We start from the raw sequence: 16,974 nt of genomic DNA, 5'->3' as shown, positions 1-16,974 counted from the left end.
TAGAGTGAAATTTTTCAAGTCTAAAGAAATAGGATGAATTCGGTTCTCCTCAATCCATTTTTTTCCTAGATCTAATAAAGGCTCCATCTGCTTTTAATCTATATATATTATCCAGTTTATTTTGTAACTCAATTAGTTCCATCTTCTCCTCCCCCGAGAGGCCGGCTGGGGACCTCTGAGAAAGGGAAGTTATCTTAATGATCACCTTTTCCTCCTCAGCTCTTCTGGTCTAAGCAAGATTACTACCATATTTTCTAAGGTATTTGGACACCTCAAATTTAAAGAGCTCTCAGTTTTAGCAATAAGATTTTTCTTCACAAGCCCTTTCCCAAAAGTGTGAGAGCAGATCTTTAACCTCAAATTTAACTATATCACTTTTTAATAATGAGCTATTTATCTTCCAGTAGGATGCTCTACCATGGTTAGTATCAGGGGTAAATATTTTGATATCAATGTAAATAGCCCTATGGTCTGTGAGGGGAGTAGTACAAATATTTGTAGTAACACACTCACTATCAATACATTTGGATATAAGACAAAAATCTATTCTGGATTGTCTGGAACCTGTTTTGTTACTCCAAGTGAATGATCTTTTGGCCGGAAACCTCTCTCTCCATATATCAGTAAGATCAAACTTTTCCATAAAAAGTATTAAACCCAAATTCTGATTGGTTAGCCTACCTGGGGGCCATCTATCAGTTGAATTGTCAATAGTAATGTTAAAGTCCCCTCCTATCAATAATAATGAATATGGAAATTTAGATAACCAATGAATGTTGTTTCAATATGTTTCTCTATAGATTCAAGCAACTCATCTTTCTCATGTTTGGTGTTGTACCCGTAGAAGTTTACAGTAATGAGTGTAATGTCATTGTAACAGATCACAAGACAAATAAAGTGACCAAAGGGGTCACATTCCGAGTGTAGAATATTACCACCAAAGGTATTTTTCATTGTAGTGACACCAACGGAGCGTTCAGATACATGGGAAAGCCAAATATCGTTGCCCCACTGAGACCTCCAGAAGTTGGCATCAGCCGAAATTGAGTGAGACTTGAAAAAAGCAAAAATCTGTTCGAAATTGTTTAGCAAATAAAAATAAGGCCTTGCGCTTCACATTGTTTCGTAACCCCCAAGCATTAAGAGAAACTATAGACAAAGACAAAACAACAATGATTATATAAAAGTATAAACTGTAACAGGATGAGTCAAAGACGTAGGAGCAGTGAACATAAACGATAAGGAACCGAGATCTGCACCATTTAAGTCAATTTAAAGTAAAAATAGCTTATTCCATAAAAATTGAGCTAGACGTTATCAGGCTATCCGAGACTAACACCCCTCTTTAGTGTAATTAGGAACTATTCTGAGAAATAAAATACAAAATAATAATTTAAATAAAAGGGTACCTACTATTTTAAGTGCATATGAAAACTCATCATAAAAAAATGGAATAGTGAAAAAGGTCTTAGGAACATGTATATGTAAAACATTTTACATATACATGTTCCTAAGACCTTTTTCACTTGGAAATAAGCATTAATAACTAAATAGAACAATACCCATGTAAAATCAGAGCAGACCTGTATGCCCTTTAAAACAGTATCTTAGTTACTGTATACATACAAAGTAAATACAGCTTTCAGTCTTTTTCGTAAGTTTGTAAACAAAATAGGTCTTCATACAAGAACAAACTAATAAATTGAGTATTCCGAAAAATAGTCACCTGATGCTTGTTAGGTAAACAATATAAGGAAAATTAGAATAGCATGGCTGAAACCATCAATCTGTTCCTTCTGGTGAGATTTTGGGGAGAAATACTTTCCATCTCCTCATTCGCGCCCATGGATATCCTATCTCCATCCTGCTGCTACGTGAGTGCGTCGGGGGTAAAATTCGGGATTGACAGCCGTTGCACCAATAAGGGAAGCCTGCTGAGGCTACTTGGATTCAATGGATTTAAAGGGGCGGGACCATCTGACTCATCAGATGAGGAACTGAGCTGAGCCTGGTGTAAAATAGCTGGTTTGCAAGAGAAGCGCTGACATGTGTGGTAAGTAACGTTAGCTAGATATAATAAATTAAATAGGCGTACATTTGCAACGGTTTACACATGCAATTTGTGAGATTAACACAGAACTGGTTTTGGGGAGATGTCAATGTTTTCAGTCAGACAGCTGAGCTTCCATCTAAAGAAAGAGAGCTTAGTTTGTTTGCCAGACAAAACAAATTACTAACATCAAATTATTGAGTTCATATATTTTAAGTGAACTTGTAAATTGGCTGGATCAGATGTTTTATAGCTAACAAGGTTATCAGACAAATTATCTTGAGGGCGACTAAGCGTTTTGATGTGTATAAACCGTGTGCTACACACCAATTTCCAATAAGTACCTAGCTAACTTAGCGTAGCTAGCTAACGTTAACTAGCCAGCTAGCTACTTGATTGACAGTGTATCGCGCCATAATTCCTGTCATTGATGTTACCGTATGTCACGTTATACTCTATACTTGGATTCATTAGCGACCATTGGCAAACTACCCTTCTTTTCATCAAGGTTACATACTAGCTTGCTACAGGACTGACAGAACGCACTAGAATATAGACCACTACTGGTAATGATGATAGACAGTGATTATTCCACATCGATTCGAATGAGGTAGGGGGATTTAAAATGATGGGAAGCTGTGTTTTTTTAACCTGTCAGTGTCTGAATATTAGAATAGTGATGGATTAGTTCTCCCCTCATCTCTCATCTGCTGACTCTACAACAAGTTCCTGAAGCGCCCAGCTCTGTTTTGAAAAGCCAGCCAGAACCAGTATAAATAGTGTGGTTTATAGTTTTTAAGGGTGGTGGGAACTTTGTCTCTTCTACTAATGGAGTTCATAGTACTATCAGACACTGTCGTCTCCGTCAGAAAAATTCCCCAAATAGATGCTCCTTATACTGAACTGCTGCAGGCTAATTCCTAAGGAAATAATGGTGGTAATGCGAGAGCCTTATTTTTCCTAGTCTGTTTAACCCTCGTTCTGAACAAAGCTGAGCCTTGTTTGCCCCCACCTTGCCTTGCCCACTTTATGCCATTGTTCTATTTGTGAGCTTATGTGGGTGATTGATGGTTGTCATGAAGAAAATGGGGCAGGGCACAGGAAATTGGGCACGAATAGGCTTATCAAATTGTATTGGTCACATGCGGGGAATACAACAGGTGTTGGTAGACCTTACAGTGAAATTCTTACTTACAAGCCCTTAACCAACAATGCAGTTAATAAAAAATAAGTGTGAAGAAAGTATTTACTAAATAAGCTGAAATTTTAAAAATGGCTAAATAAAATGTTAAAGAACAACAATAAAATAACAGTAGCGATGCTATATACAGGGGGTACTGGTACAGAGTCAATGTGCAGGGGCACAGGTTAGTTGAGGTAATATGTACATTTAGGTAGAGTTAAAGTGACTATGCATAGATAATAAACCGAGAGTAGCAGCAGAGTAAAACTGGGGGGGGGGGTGTCAATGCAACAGTCTGGGTATCCATTTGGTAGCTGTTCAGGAGTCTTATGGCTTGGGGTAGAAGCCTTATGGACCTAGACTTGGCACTCCGGTACCGCTTGCCATGTGGTAGCAGAGAGAACAGTCTATGACTAGAGTGGCTGGAGTCTTTGGCAGTTTTTAGGGCCTTCCTCTGACACTGCCTGGTATATAGATCCTGGATGGCAGGAAGCTTGGCCCCAGTGATGTACTGGGCTGTCCGCACTACCCTCTAGAGCCTTGCGGTTGGAGGCCGAGCAGTTGCCATACCAGGTGGTGATGATATGTAGGCCAACCTCTGTTCAGCCAGGCATGTCTGTAATAAATGGCACTGTTTTCATTTGGTATCATTCTTCTCAGATGACTTCTGAATTGCACAAAAGCATAGCCTAGAGCACCTGATCCTTTTGTCAGCATATTACCCCAACACTAGAACACCCTGTTCCACTGTGTCTCCCACTGTCCATTTCTCAAGGTGACTTCCCTGTTTCATGTAAAAACTGCAGATAACATCCAGGGCAGGCTGTGCTCTCAGGAACAGATGGGTGTGTGAACTACTCTGTAGTTACACACATAACCATTGTTTCCAATTCCTAAATGATGATAAATGGCACCAGAGCATTTTTAAATGTTTTACTTGTGTTAACGTTTGAAACTTTTCACGTGTAGAAATCCTTGGGGAAGCTGTTGCTGTGAATTGTAGTGAGCCAATAATTGAACTGCCTGCAGATTACATCAGCTAGGCTAGCTAGCCAATGGAACCTTCAGCGTTTCTGACACAACCGGCATATATGAACAGAAAGCATGCATGCTTTATTTGGTCTCTATTGACCTAATCACAGACCACCAAAAGCAAACGGTAATACCCACTATTAGGATTTGTTCACTTAATCCCTTAAAAGAGTTGTAGTGAAATTCCTTTGTTGCAAATCATTGTTTGACTTCCTAGTTGAAATCTGTCTCCCTGTTCCTTCCTTCTGTCAGGAATCTTTGCCTATCTGAACTACCATGTGCCACGGACTCGCCGGGAGATCCTGGAGATCCTCCTCAAAGGCCTGCTTCGTCTGGAGTACCGTGGCTATGACTCTGCCGGTGAGATGAGACAGCTTGTCTCAACACACTGTCTACATTGGTCTGTCTGCATGTTAATTAGCTGCCTTTCCCTCTCACTGTAGGCCTGTCGGCAGGCGTAAGTTATTCTGCTTATCTACAGGAGTCATGTTTTTGTTCTCTCTCCTAACATTAAGAACAATGAATGTCCATTGGCCTCACTGACAGACCTGCTCAAGACAAGGGCATACAATCTAATCACGCTTACATTGATGCTCTGTCTGCAATCAAACTGTAGCATGTGTAAGATAACCGCTACAAAATCACACAACAGAGGCATGTTTGTGTACTCTGTAGCAATAAGACTATTTTTACCAGGTGTTGGAATTGATGGAGGGAACAGCAAGGAATGGGAGGCCAATGCCCGGTCTATTCAGCTGATCAAGCAGTCCGGAAAAGTGAAGGCTCTTGACGATGAGCTCACAAGTAAGACTTACACCCGTTGTCAGCAGTAAGGATGTTTACTGAGTAGATAAGTGGATTGTACAGAAATAAATATAATATCTACAATACCAATGACTCAAACCTACTTTATGTTGGGCACATATCAGTTGATTTTATGAGGCTTGCCTCTCAACAGTGTTTGTGTTGGTCCCACAGAGCAGCAGGACATGGACATGGATGTGGAGTTTGATGTCCACCTTGGCATCGCCCACACTCGCTGGGCTACCCATGGTGCCCCCAGCCCTGTCAACAGCCACCCACAAAGGTCTGACAAGAGCAACGGTCAGTACCATAGACATTTCTTAAACTTGTAGGACTATTAGGGCCTCTTTCCTATATAGGCATCACATTCTGCTAGATGTCGTGGTCTCACGTTGACTGACTATATAGAGAGGAAGGTTTATTAAAGTGTATATGTGTATTTTATTTTTTTAAGAGTTCATTGTCATTCATAATGGAATTATCACAAACTACAAAGACCTGCAGAAATTCCTGGTGAGCAAAGCAACATTTCAACATTTTTCCCAAGGCAGTCGGTTTCTTTCATTAGCCAAGGCTATCAGCGAGAGTTATCAGACTTCCATGACTGACTCTCTCCCATTTCACAGGAGAGCAAGGGTTATGAGTTTGAGTCTGAGACGGACACAGAGACCATTGCCAAGCTGGTAAAGTACATGTATGACAACCGTGAGAGTGAAGACCTCAGCTTTGCTACTCTGGTGGAGAGAGTGACCCAGCAGCTGGTAGGAGCCTGTTCATCTACAGAGCAGAACTGTCCAGAAACAAGGCCCTCTGACCTGTCTTGTGATTAACATGGGTTTTATCTGGTCTCCTAGGAAGGAGCGTTTGTCCTGGTCTTCAAGAGTGTCCATTACCCAGGAGAGGCTGTAGGCACCCGGTACACTGCTACTGCATTTCTACATACTCCTTGAGTTGTAAAGGAATAATATCCATTAAACATGCATCTTTTAATTTGATGTAATCATTGTACTTGTTTATATGTAAATAGGAGGGGAGGTCCTCTGCTTATTGGGGTGAAAAGTGACCACAAGATGTCCACAGATCACATTCCTATCCTGTACCGATCATGTAAGTTATTAGTTAACTGCTCTCTATCAGTGAGTCAGAATGGAATATGAGCAGCCGAGAGCTGTTTTATGTCTAGTACACTACTGTATCTCCCCAGCTGGTAAGGACAAGAAGGGCTGTCCCACCCTGCCCAGGATGGAGCAGGACACCTGCCACACGCTCTTTGCTGAGGAAAAGAAGTCTGTGGAGTACTACTTTGCCTCTGATGCCAGGTCACACTCCTCACCTTGTTGTTCTCTATATTACTCATATCCCACTCATGCAACGTTAGATAAACTGTACTTTTAGAATCAGTCTAGACAATTGTTTGGTGACTGTTTTCTCCTAGGAAAGTGGGACTTAACAACATCATTAACTTGGATTCACTGTTGCTTCGTTGTCCTGGCAGCGCGGTGATTGAGCACACCAACCGTGTGATCTTCCTGGAGGATGATGACGTGGCAGCAGTGACGGCCGGACGGCTCACCATCCACCGCATCAAGCGTACAGCCGGAGACCACCCTGCCCGCGCCATCCAGACCCTGCAGATGGAGCTGCAGCAAATCATGAAGGGTGAGGGGGAGGGTAAGGGCTGGGGGTACAGCACTGTCATGGGTCAACCCTCTGTAAAGATGTTGATGGTGCTACTAGGACTTTGAGAACCCAAGAATGGATGGAATTGCTGATTATCATTGTCAATACAGTCAGAATAATTTCACTATACAAGGGTTATTTTCTGGGGGCGGCATAATGCAACAGGAATTATTCATTTAAAAAACGAATTAGTAAATAATGCTTTTTCTTGTTAAACTCTGTAAACGGATAATGTTAGCTAGCTGGAGTGGGCATGTTAGCTGGTCCTGCTGTTGGACGCACTTGTTGCCGTATCACCATGTAGGCTACATTTTCTACTGTAATTGGTCAATAACAACGGCAGTGCTTGAAAAATGGAGCATAATCCTATTTTCTCCGCCTTGGCTGAGTGGCAGCCACAGGCACACCTTTAATATCAATCGCGCGCGCACACACACACACACACACACACACACACACACGTACACAGCCATGTGTTTATGGGGTTGCCTGGCTGACATCAAAGGTACTTTAGGGGCTCAGACACCCTGGCCCCAGCATGGAGATCACATCAATCACCAATGTAGAGTACAGTACCTGGGTCATTAGCAGGACTTTATATTGAGCTTGTTGCTCCACATGTCTCCAGCAGAGGGTGCTAATACACTACCAGTCAGTTTTAGGAGACAAGCCTTTGTGGTCCTATCATTAAAGCCTCTGCCTCCATCGCTCTCTCCTCAGCCTCCATTCCAGGAGCTCTGCTGAAATAAACTTAATTCATATGACCTAAATTTCTGTCTCCGCAGAGGTGGGCTGCAAAACCCTCTCGTATTTCATTGTCACAAAGGGCCGTGTGAGGAAACCACAATCTCCCTGTAGGCTCTTGCTTATTTTATTTAGTCAAGACATGCCAGATAAATGTCTGTATTAAAGAGCAAGATCATTCCTGTCATTTATCTCCTGTGTTATTTACCTCCCAACAGCAATAAAAGACTGAATTAGAGCACGAAACAACATGTTTTCCAGACTGGCTTCCTTTTAGTAGTAATTATGCGTCAACAGTAACCTTTACAAAATGCCTAACACTTTATAAAAATGCAAAGTCAACAGGCTTTAAGTGATGTTGTTGAGGACTCTGATCTAATGTTTTTTGGAACATTTCAGGGAACTACAGCTCCTTTATGCAGAAGGAGATCTTTGAACAGCCAGAGTCTGTGGTCAACACCATGAGAGGAAGGGTCAACTTCAATGACAACACAGGTGAGATGACCTTTCCTGTGTAATAGTCAAGTCACAAAACACTCCAATTTACTGCACAATGCACACCATGCCCCTCTCATGTCTGTCATTATACCCATCAAGGTGGTATCCTCACGATCTATATTGATCTGGATACATACCAAGAAAAGGGACATGATTACTGTATTGTGATTGTTTGTATCCTTAGTAACCCTGGGTGGACTGAAGGATCACATTAAAGAGATCCAGAGGTGTCGACGGCTCATCCTCATCGCCTGTGGAACCAGCTACCATGCTGGGGTGGCGGTGAGTAACTGATGACCTTTTCTATAAGGCAGGAATGATATCACCAGCATAAAATGGAGTCAACTGGAGCTGGAACTGGAGGCTCCAAGATAGGAAAAACAAGGACACGAGTAAGTTCTTACTCTGGTTTGTACATGGAAACATGTTTTTCAGTCTGGATATCATGTGTGATCCAGTGCGGATCTTTCCCCACAGACTCGCCAGGTACTGGAGGAGTTGACAGAGCTGCCTGTTATGGTGGAGCTGGCCAGCGACTTCCTGGATAGAAACACACCAGTGTTCCGTGACGACGTCTGCTTCTTCATCAGCCAATCAGGTGGGAGGATCGCTATCTCCTCAAGGACCTGAACATTGCTTCTTTGTCTGTACTCATTTCCCCACACAATACAGCTTCAGCAATGTCTCGTACAAGTACATGCTCAGCCCAATGACAATGCACACAAAGCAATTGCTTTCGCTCTTCATGTATTGATGCTGAACGTAAAGACCTGATGATATCAGTTATTGCGGCCTATAAAATCTGATATTGTATTCAGTATATACACATAGTCCAACCTGTTCCAGTATCTATCCTGAGTGCTGATTTGCATTGCTACCTTTTGTGTGCAGGCGAGACAGCAGACAGCCTGATGGCCCTGCGCTACTGTAAGGAGAGAGGAGCCCTGACGGTGGGCGTCACCAACACAGTGGGCAGCTCCATCTCCAGAGAGACAGACTGTGGGGTGCACATCAACGCTGGGCCAGAGATAGGAGTGGCCAGCACCAAGGTGAGGGGACCGGCTCGCTGCTGCTCTGTGTAGCACTTCTCCTGACTGATTATTTTCCCATACTGACTCGCGTAGTGTACTGTCCTGTAGACACTCAGCTGTTGGAACAGGAGACCTTCCATTCACCATACTCTGCTTTCTCAACTTCTTTTACTTCTGTGGTGGGTGGAAAAAATTCCCTTCAGGATAGCCTATTAGGGCGGGGGAATTCCTCCTATCCCTCTCCAGAGTGTTTCAGTTGGTCAGGCTGCAGTAGGGTTGTTGGAGATGAATGGAATGGTCTCCTTCCTAATTAGGCGGAGCGGCGTTACGAAGTCCAGAGGCAGTTTCGCTTTGGTTGGTCTATATAATCACCCGTGTATACTTATTATTACAAGGACATAAGGTTCGCGCCAATATGCTTTGCTGGTGGTATCTGTATAGTTAAGGCAAACCCTGAAGCACTTGGGTGCTAATTTCAATACATAGAACATGTGTTAACCCCTCTCTCCCTTGAAATTAGAGAACTTCATCTGAAATGAGTGTCTGGATCCCTTTGTAAGAGAGGTTATTTAAACTGCTATATTCCACTGCTCTACACAGAACCCATAGTGCCTAATCTCATCTTTATTCTTGTAAAAAGTAAGGATCCACGGTTTCCCTCTACTATGAGCACTGATCCTACAGATTGCCAGAGTGGGGTTGCAGATGACTGGAGTGAGTTCCACTCAGCAGCTGGGGGGGGGGGGGGTGTAGTAGTAGAAAAAGAGTCCGGTCCCTCCCTGCTCTAGCTCTCGGGCTTGGCTCGGGGACCCTCCGGCAGCTCCAAGGCCCCGGCACAGCGCAGAAAGCCTGGTGAGCACGCCTCAAAGACGCTGTCCTTTACTGCTTGTCTGGCCCACGCACAGCACATCAGAGGCCATTATGTATTTCACCCTCTGCTCAATACACGCTCCTGCTGACTCCGTTTTGTATCGTTTCATAATATTATTCAGATTAACCTTCCTGGGGACATTAAACTGGGTGACTGGTGATGCCTGTCTTGTTTTCAGAATTGGGGCTCTCCACAACTATGCCTGCTAAACAAGGTCAGGGAGAATGAAGGGGATTGCTGGAGTTGAGACGGCACCATGTCTTGAATACGCTTCTCCCCCTTAGCCAAACAATAGATATTGAGGGAGGGAATGTAAGCAAATGAGAGCCATCTGTGGTCTTTGTCTGAATTGAACCTGGTGCATGCTTGTACCCTTATATAAAAAATAAAAAAAATTAACTGCTCATCATGCCGTATTGCCTGAGGAGGATGTGTGGCACATTTGAGGCCTCTCAGGGACATGGTTTCGTCAGTGTGTTTTCACAGGCTAGCGTGCGCCTCTGTCCTCTTGACATTCTGGATGGAGTGATGGGTTTTAACCGGATTAAATGCACTGCCACAAATCTGAGTGGATGGCTAGGACTGTCAGTTGTGAGGGACTGTGGTTCCAGTGCTGTCAAGGAAAATAGCTGTGTGATGGTTTTACAACCATGCCTTTGGCTTTAGATCAATCACATTTATTTATACAGCCCTTCTTACGTCGGCTGATGTCACAAAGTGCTGTACAGAAACTAGAGGTTGGCTGATTATGATTTTTCAACGCCGATACAGATTATGGGAGGACCAGAAAAAGCCGATGCCGATTTTATTTTTTTAAATGTATTTGTAATAATAACAATTACAACAATACTGAATGAACACTTATTTTAACTTAATATAATACATCAATTGAACCTCAAATATTTAATGAAACATGTTAAATTTGGTTTCAAAAAAGTAAAAGTGCAATATGTGCCATGTAAGAAAGCTGACGTTTAAGTTCCTTGCTCAGAACATGAGAACATATGAAAGCTGGTGATTCCTTTTAACATGAGTCTTCAATATTCCCAGGTAAGAAGTTTTAGGTTGTAGTTATTATAGGAATTATAGGACTATTTCTCTCTATACCATTTGTATTTCATATACCTTTGACTATTGGATGTTCTTATATGCACTTTAGTATTGCCAGTGTAACAGTATAGCATCCGTCCCTCTCCTTGCCCCTACCTGGGCTCGAACCAGGAACACATCAACAACAGCCACCCTCGAAGCATCGTTACCCATCGCTCCACAAGAGCTGTGGCCCTTGCAGAGCAAAGGGGAACAACTACTTCAAGGTCTCAGAGCGAGTGACGTCCCGATTGAAACGCTGTTAGCGCGCACCCCGCTAACTAGCTAGACATTTCACATCGGTTACACCAGCCTAATCTCGGGAGTTGATAGGCTTCAAGTCATAAACAGCTCAATACTTGAAGCACAGCGAAGAGCTGCTGGCAAACACACAAAAGTGCTGTTTGAATTCATTCTTAGGAGCCTGCTGCTGCCTACCACCGCTCTTTCAGACTGCTCTATCAAATATCAAGTCATAGACCTAATTATAACATAAAACACAGAAATACGAGCCTTGGGTCATTAATATGGTCAAATCTGGAAACTATCATTTCGAAAACGAAACATTTATTCTTTCAGTAAAATACGGAACGGTTCCGTATTTTATCTAACCGGTGGCATCCATATGTCTTAAATATTCCTGTTACATTGCACAACTTTCAATGTTCTGTCATAATTACGTAAAATTCTGGCAAATTAGTTCGCAACGAGCCAGGCGGCCCAAACTGTTGCTTATACCCTGACTCTGTGTGCAATGAACGCAAGAGAAGTGACACAATTTTCCTAGTTAAATAAATTCATGTTAGCAGGCAATATTAAATAAATATGCAGGTTTAAAAATATATACTTGTGTATTGATTTTAAAGAAAGGCATTGATGTTTATGGTTCGGTACACATTGGTGCAACGACAGTGCTTTTTTCACGAATGCGCTTGTTAAATCACCCCTTTGGCGAAGTAGGCTAAGATTCATTGATAAATTAACAGGCACCGCATCGATTATATACAACGCAGGACAAGCTAGATAAACTAGTATCATCACTATACTATACAAACTATATCATCAACCATGTGTAGTTAACTAGTGATTTATGTTAAGATTGATTGTTTTTTTTATAAGATACGTTTAATTTTAGCTAGCAACTTACCTTGGATTCTTGCTGCACTCGCATAACAGGTAGTCAGCCTGCCATGCAGTCTCCTCGTGGAGTGCAATGTAATCGGCCATGATCAGTGTCCAAAAATGCAGATTACCGATTGTTATGAAAAACTTGAAATCATTCCTGATTAATCGGTCGACCTCTAACAGAAACCCAGCCTTAAACGGCAAGCAATGCAGGTGTAGAAGCTATTACGACCGCGTCCAGTAGGTCCCGTCAAATGGCTTGGGCTCTTGAACGTTGATTTTTAGAAATCCTAAACTGGTACGGAGAGCCTTCTAACATATGTGTGAGTGGTGGTGATACTTTTCAGAAGCATGAAAAACAAGCGCATCATGGTTCTACTTCTACTGTAGTTGGGGCCGACAGTTTCTGTGCTGTTTTGCTAGTAATAATAATTTGGTGGGGGCTTATACTTGTGCAATTGAAATGTATTTGTTTTGCAGATCCCAACTCCCCCTTAGACACCCTCGGGCGTGGGATTACGGCCAAGGTCTGCCATTTTATAAACGGTGGCCCTGGAGCAATTAGGGTTAAGTGCCTTGCTCAAGGGCGCATAGACAGATGTTTCACATTGTTGGCTCTGGGACTCAAACTAGCGACCTTTCGGTGACTGTCCCAAAACTCTAACTGCTAGGCTACCTCCTGCCCTAGTGTCTTATTGTCAGGGGATGTGTTCATCTGTATTGTTGCCAGATCGTGTCCTCATAAGACTGTGCTAGCTCTCCCCTCTCCTGTCCTGCAATAGAGGCCTGATCTGTGTCCAGCCCATCCTGCAGCCCAGCTGCTCCACTTCTCATCTGTTGCACATTATTACTGTGGAGCTGGCAACCAGAGCAGCCGGACAAGACTCTGCTTCTCCAATAACTGTACTGCAAAGTAACCTTGGGATCAGGCAACCCAGGCCCTTTGCTAAACGAAGGGTTCTGCTGTCTCTGGCCCAGGATGGAGAGAGGGAAGACTATGATTCCTTTTGTTTAGAACCAGAAGAGAGAAGAGCATCTAGGAGACACCTGGGACCTCTGTGTTCTGTACTGTCTGCTTCTTGCTGGAGCATTAAGCATGCATTATGTCTGGCTGTGTCTGTTGTTTTGCAGGCCTACACCAGTCAATTTGTGGCTCTGATCATGTTTGCGCTGTTGATGTGCGACGACAGGATTTCCATGCAGCCACGGCGACGTGAGATCATCCAGGGCCTGAGAGTTCTGCCAGGTAGACCAGACCCTACACACATCTACCAAGACATTGCACTGTGCTGTTAATGACCATAAACCTTTGTATGTGATGCTCAAAGGGATGTGTAGATTATTCGACACACTGACCTACTGTAGTATAGACCGCAGTAAGTAATGGTCACAGTCAGCGCAGCCAGAGCGAGGGATGGGAAAGCGGAGGCCTGTAGTGGGCCTCCTCGAACTGTCATATTGCTCCAACTGGGCTGTTTTTGTTTGAACAATATGCATTGTCAGAGAGCTAATGCAATGACTGTGCTGTGGTGGTATCCTTAGAGAGGGAACAAGTGTACAGTGGGGAGGGAGGAGGCTTCGGCAGCTGGGTCTGTCCTGACTGTTTGCCCTGGCACACTCCTCTGGACCCAAAGCCTTATGTTAAATGTTCTCTCTCCTCTCCTTGACCCAACCCCCCCATTGACCCCAGTCTCCAGGACCTGTTAACATTGGTCTGCTGAACTGTAATAGGATGGGTGTTACTGTATTGTCTTTCATCCAGAAATTGATTTTCTGACATGTTGTTCTCCCAAATGTACCGACCAATTGAAGAGGAATATTTTGTAGGGGTATCTCATTTCATAACCTTGGACTAAGATTACTCATTGTTTTCCTCTTTGTACCTGTCTCTCTATCTCTGTGTTTATCTGCTGCTCCTCCTTCCCCCTTCTTGTGTCAGATCTGATAAAGGAGGTGCTTAGTCTGGATGATGAGATCCAGAGGCTGGCAGCAGAGCTGTACCAGCAGAAGAGTGTTCTCATCATGGGCCGAGGCTACCACTATGCCACCTGCCTGGAGGGAGCACTGGTCAGCATGCCCACCTCGATCTCCGCCTCCTGAAACTAACGTTGTCTCTTCAGAACTGTATTCTACAGGAATCTCCACTCCTAAATGAGATTATGATCCGTGTGTTAAGATACTTCAGGAGAAGATTGGCCCAGAGTCGTTTCACTTTCCAATAGCCCACAATAATTGTTCTGCCTCAGCCTCACGCAAGACCTAATGGAGTCTATCTAGCCTGCTGGAATTGTGTTTTTAATCACAGCAACTAATTAGACTGATTTAGAAATGTCTCTCTGCATAATTGCAACCACACTCCACACTATTTAGGGATTCTTCAAGTTCTGTTGACTGCCAATCCTCCAGTATCTGAGGCACACAGTGTTGGGTCAGGGTGCTGTGTTCCTGGATCTGATCTAGTGTTCCCTGGCCAGTCTACTGTTCCCTTTAGAATTTAAGAAGATAAGATATACATACTCAACTTATGTCGTGTTGGCATGGTGTTTTTCTGATTGTGGTTGTGTGTCCCTGAATGTGTATGGGAATGTGGTTTCCTATCTGAATGAGGTGTTGGGTGTGTCGCTCTCTCCAGAAAATCAAGGAGATCACATACATGCACTCAGAGGGCATCCTGGCCGGGGAGCTGAAGCACGGGCCTCTGGCCCTAGTCGACAAACTCATGCCCGTCATCATGATCATCATGAGAGACCACACCTACACCAAGTGTCAGAATGCACTGCAGCAGGTGGTGGCCCGCGCGGTAAGAACTGACGCACGATATCTCAACACCATTTAGCTTTCCACCCCATTAACTGTTGAAAGGTTGGAACCACAGTAAACCATTGCCAATGACGTTATCTGGTTGTTAAACTCACTTTCAATAAACATTTTGTTTTCTGGTAGTGATATGTCTGCTAGTTGTTGTAGTGACCACCACCTACCTCCCAGGTTAAAAATAAATATAACAACTCCAAGACATGGATATTAAGTGCTTCATGCACACATACTTTACACATTAGATTTGTTTTCACAATGCAGTAATATCAAATGGTCCTCACATTCACCACAAAGTGCAAGGGAGGAGTTATTTTCTACATGACATCACCACTCTCACTAATCTACCACAGATGTGGACCTAAGCTTTGGGTTTGAGACATGAGTCAACAAAGCTATTATTCAAGGAAGGACCAAAGTTTCACATTTCAACACAACTCCAGGTTAAAGGTTATGACAATGTTGTGCTGGAAGCATAATGCCTTTTGTTTGGTTTACAGGGCCGACCCATCGTGATCTGTGACAAAGATGACTACGAGACTGCCAAGAGCTCGAGCCGCACCATCAAAGTGCCACACTGTGTGGACTGTCTGCAGGGCATCCTGAGTGTCATCCCCCTGCAGCTCCTCTCCTTCCACCTGGCTGTGCTCAGGGGCTTTGACGTGAGTACTGAACTGTCACTGAGTTGGGTTCTTACTGTAGGCATTCATAATGGGGAGCTAATTTCTTAGGGTTGTTGTTTCTTGGTAAATGTAGAAATGTCTGCCTCTTCTCTCCCAATACAGGTGGATTGCCCAAGGAACCTGGCCAAGTCTGTGACTGTAGAGTGAAACGCGTCCTTTTGAAGATCCAAAAACCCATTTCAGAAACGTTCCTGTTTTGTGTGCGTCATGGCTCTTTTTAATGCAATTGTTACTCTGGTACACTAAACATGTACTGTATCTGTCTCTTTTCTCAAAACACACATCTGAAGACATTGTTATATCATAGATATTTTTTTTTTTTTTTTGGGGGGGGGGGGGTCAGTGGTGGGATACTTGCTGCTGGTTTTACATTTAATTCAGCTGTTGTCAAGAGTCTGCACATGACAATCTTACTGAAGTTACTGGTTCTTTTGGTGTTTCATTGGTGCAATAATTTGGTCTGTTGAGATCTGTTTTCTTTGGCAGCTAGAGAAACATCTGTCGTTTGAAATGTTTATCTGTTACTCTTGTGTGTGTTGAGTAAATTATTAAAGGGGCAGTGCAGTTAAGTCACTACTTTTTTTTTTTTTTTAACACAGGTAGAAATGACACATTGTGAAAATGAAAACACCCTTTTTGGGAAATAATGCCTGGAATTTCAGCTTGTACAAGTGCGCTGGAACCTTTTACCCACATGATCTGATTGATAATAGAGCAATTACTGTTTATCTGGGTAAGGGGTGGGCTCTAGACCAGCCAATCAGATATATACATGCCCACACGATCAGACTTAGCATTTCAAGGGCCAATGGAGGCTCAGGGATGTAAATGATAAATGTGATTTTCATTAAGTACATTGTCTAATAAATCAGTGATTGATTTAAAGCATGGGTGCTTTAAATGTTTGAGCTATAGGCCTGACTACATCTGAAGTGCTTCCAAGGTGTCGTAAGTCATGCTTTATTTAGTCTACTGACCTGTTCCAGAGACTATTGACAACTCTCCATTGTTATACTCAAAATACCATGATGACAAATCAATAGAATTTGTCTCCTATACAAGTTTTGAAGGTGTTAAGGGCAATATGAAACTTGCTACAGGCTTGCTTGTGTTCACTACTGTGCACCTATTAGTTTTGAATCATTGGTTTGACAGACATATAGGAGGGTTAAACTCTTGCTTAAACCAAGTTGGTCGTCTGAATAATTGACTGTCCTGGCATAATCATGCGTCAGTAAAATTCTAAGTGACAATTTAATCATTTACCCAATCAATTTCCTGAAGATGGACAATGAAGACTAGTGGACCAATGATCAACATTTACTCTGTAGGCATATGTTACTAGCATTGTGATTTGATGACAGTTTAGC

At 43.0% G+C, this 16,974-nt stretch overlaps 1 protein-coding gene across 1 annotated transcript; it reads left to right on the top strand.

The window, feature by feature from the left end:
- Positions 1–1,905: 1,905 nt before the first annotated feature.
- Positions 1,906–16,518, top strand: LOC110525654 (glutamine--fructose-6-phosphate aminotransferase [isomerizing] 1). The gene is made up of 19 exons (XM_021605975.2): positions 1,906–2,053; positions 4,518–4,625; positions 4,962–5,069; positions 5,244–5,369; positions 5,524–5,582; positions 5,696–5,830; positions 5,924–5,985; positions 6,097–6,176; positions 6,274–6,388; positions 6,565–6,728; positions 7,893–7,988; positions 8,176–8,273; positions 8,469–8,589; positions 8,883–9,040; positions 13,239–13,353; positions 14,047–14,174; positions 14,740–14,907; positions 15,422–15,583; positions 15,707–16,518. The coding sequence occupies exons 1-19, from the start codon at positions 2,047–2,049 to the stop codon at positions 15,749–15,751; spliced, it is 2,055 nt and encodes a 684-aa protein (XP_021461650.1). The 5' UTR covers positions 1,906–2,046; the 3' UTR covers positions 15,752–16,518.
- The last annotated feature ends 456 nt before the right edge of the window (positions 16,519–16,974 follow it).

Source organism: Oncorhynchus mykiss, chromosome 6 (genome assembly GCF_013265735.2).
Source record: "Oncorhynchus mykiss isolate Arlee chromosome 6, USDA_OmykA_1.1, whole genome shotgun sequence".
In the NCBI taxonomy this organism is placed as follows: domain Eukaryota; kingdom Metazoa; phylum Chordata; class Actinopteri; order Salmoniformes; family Salmonidae; genus Oncorhynchus; species Oncorhynchus mykiss.
This window is presented reverse-complemented; position numbering and strand designations above follow the sequence as displayed.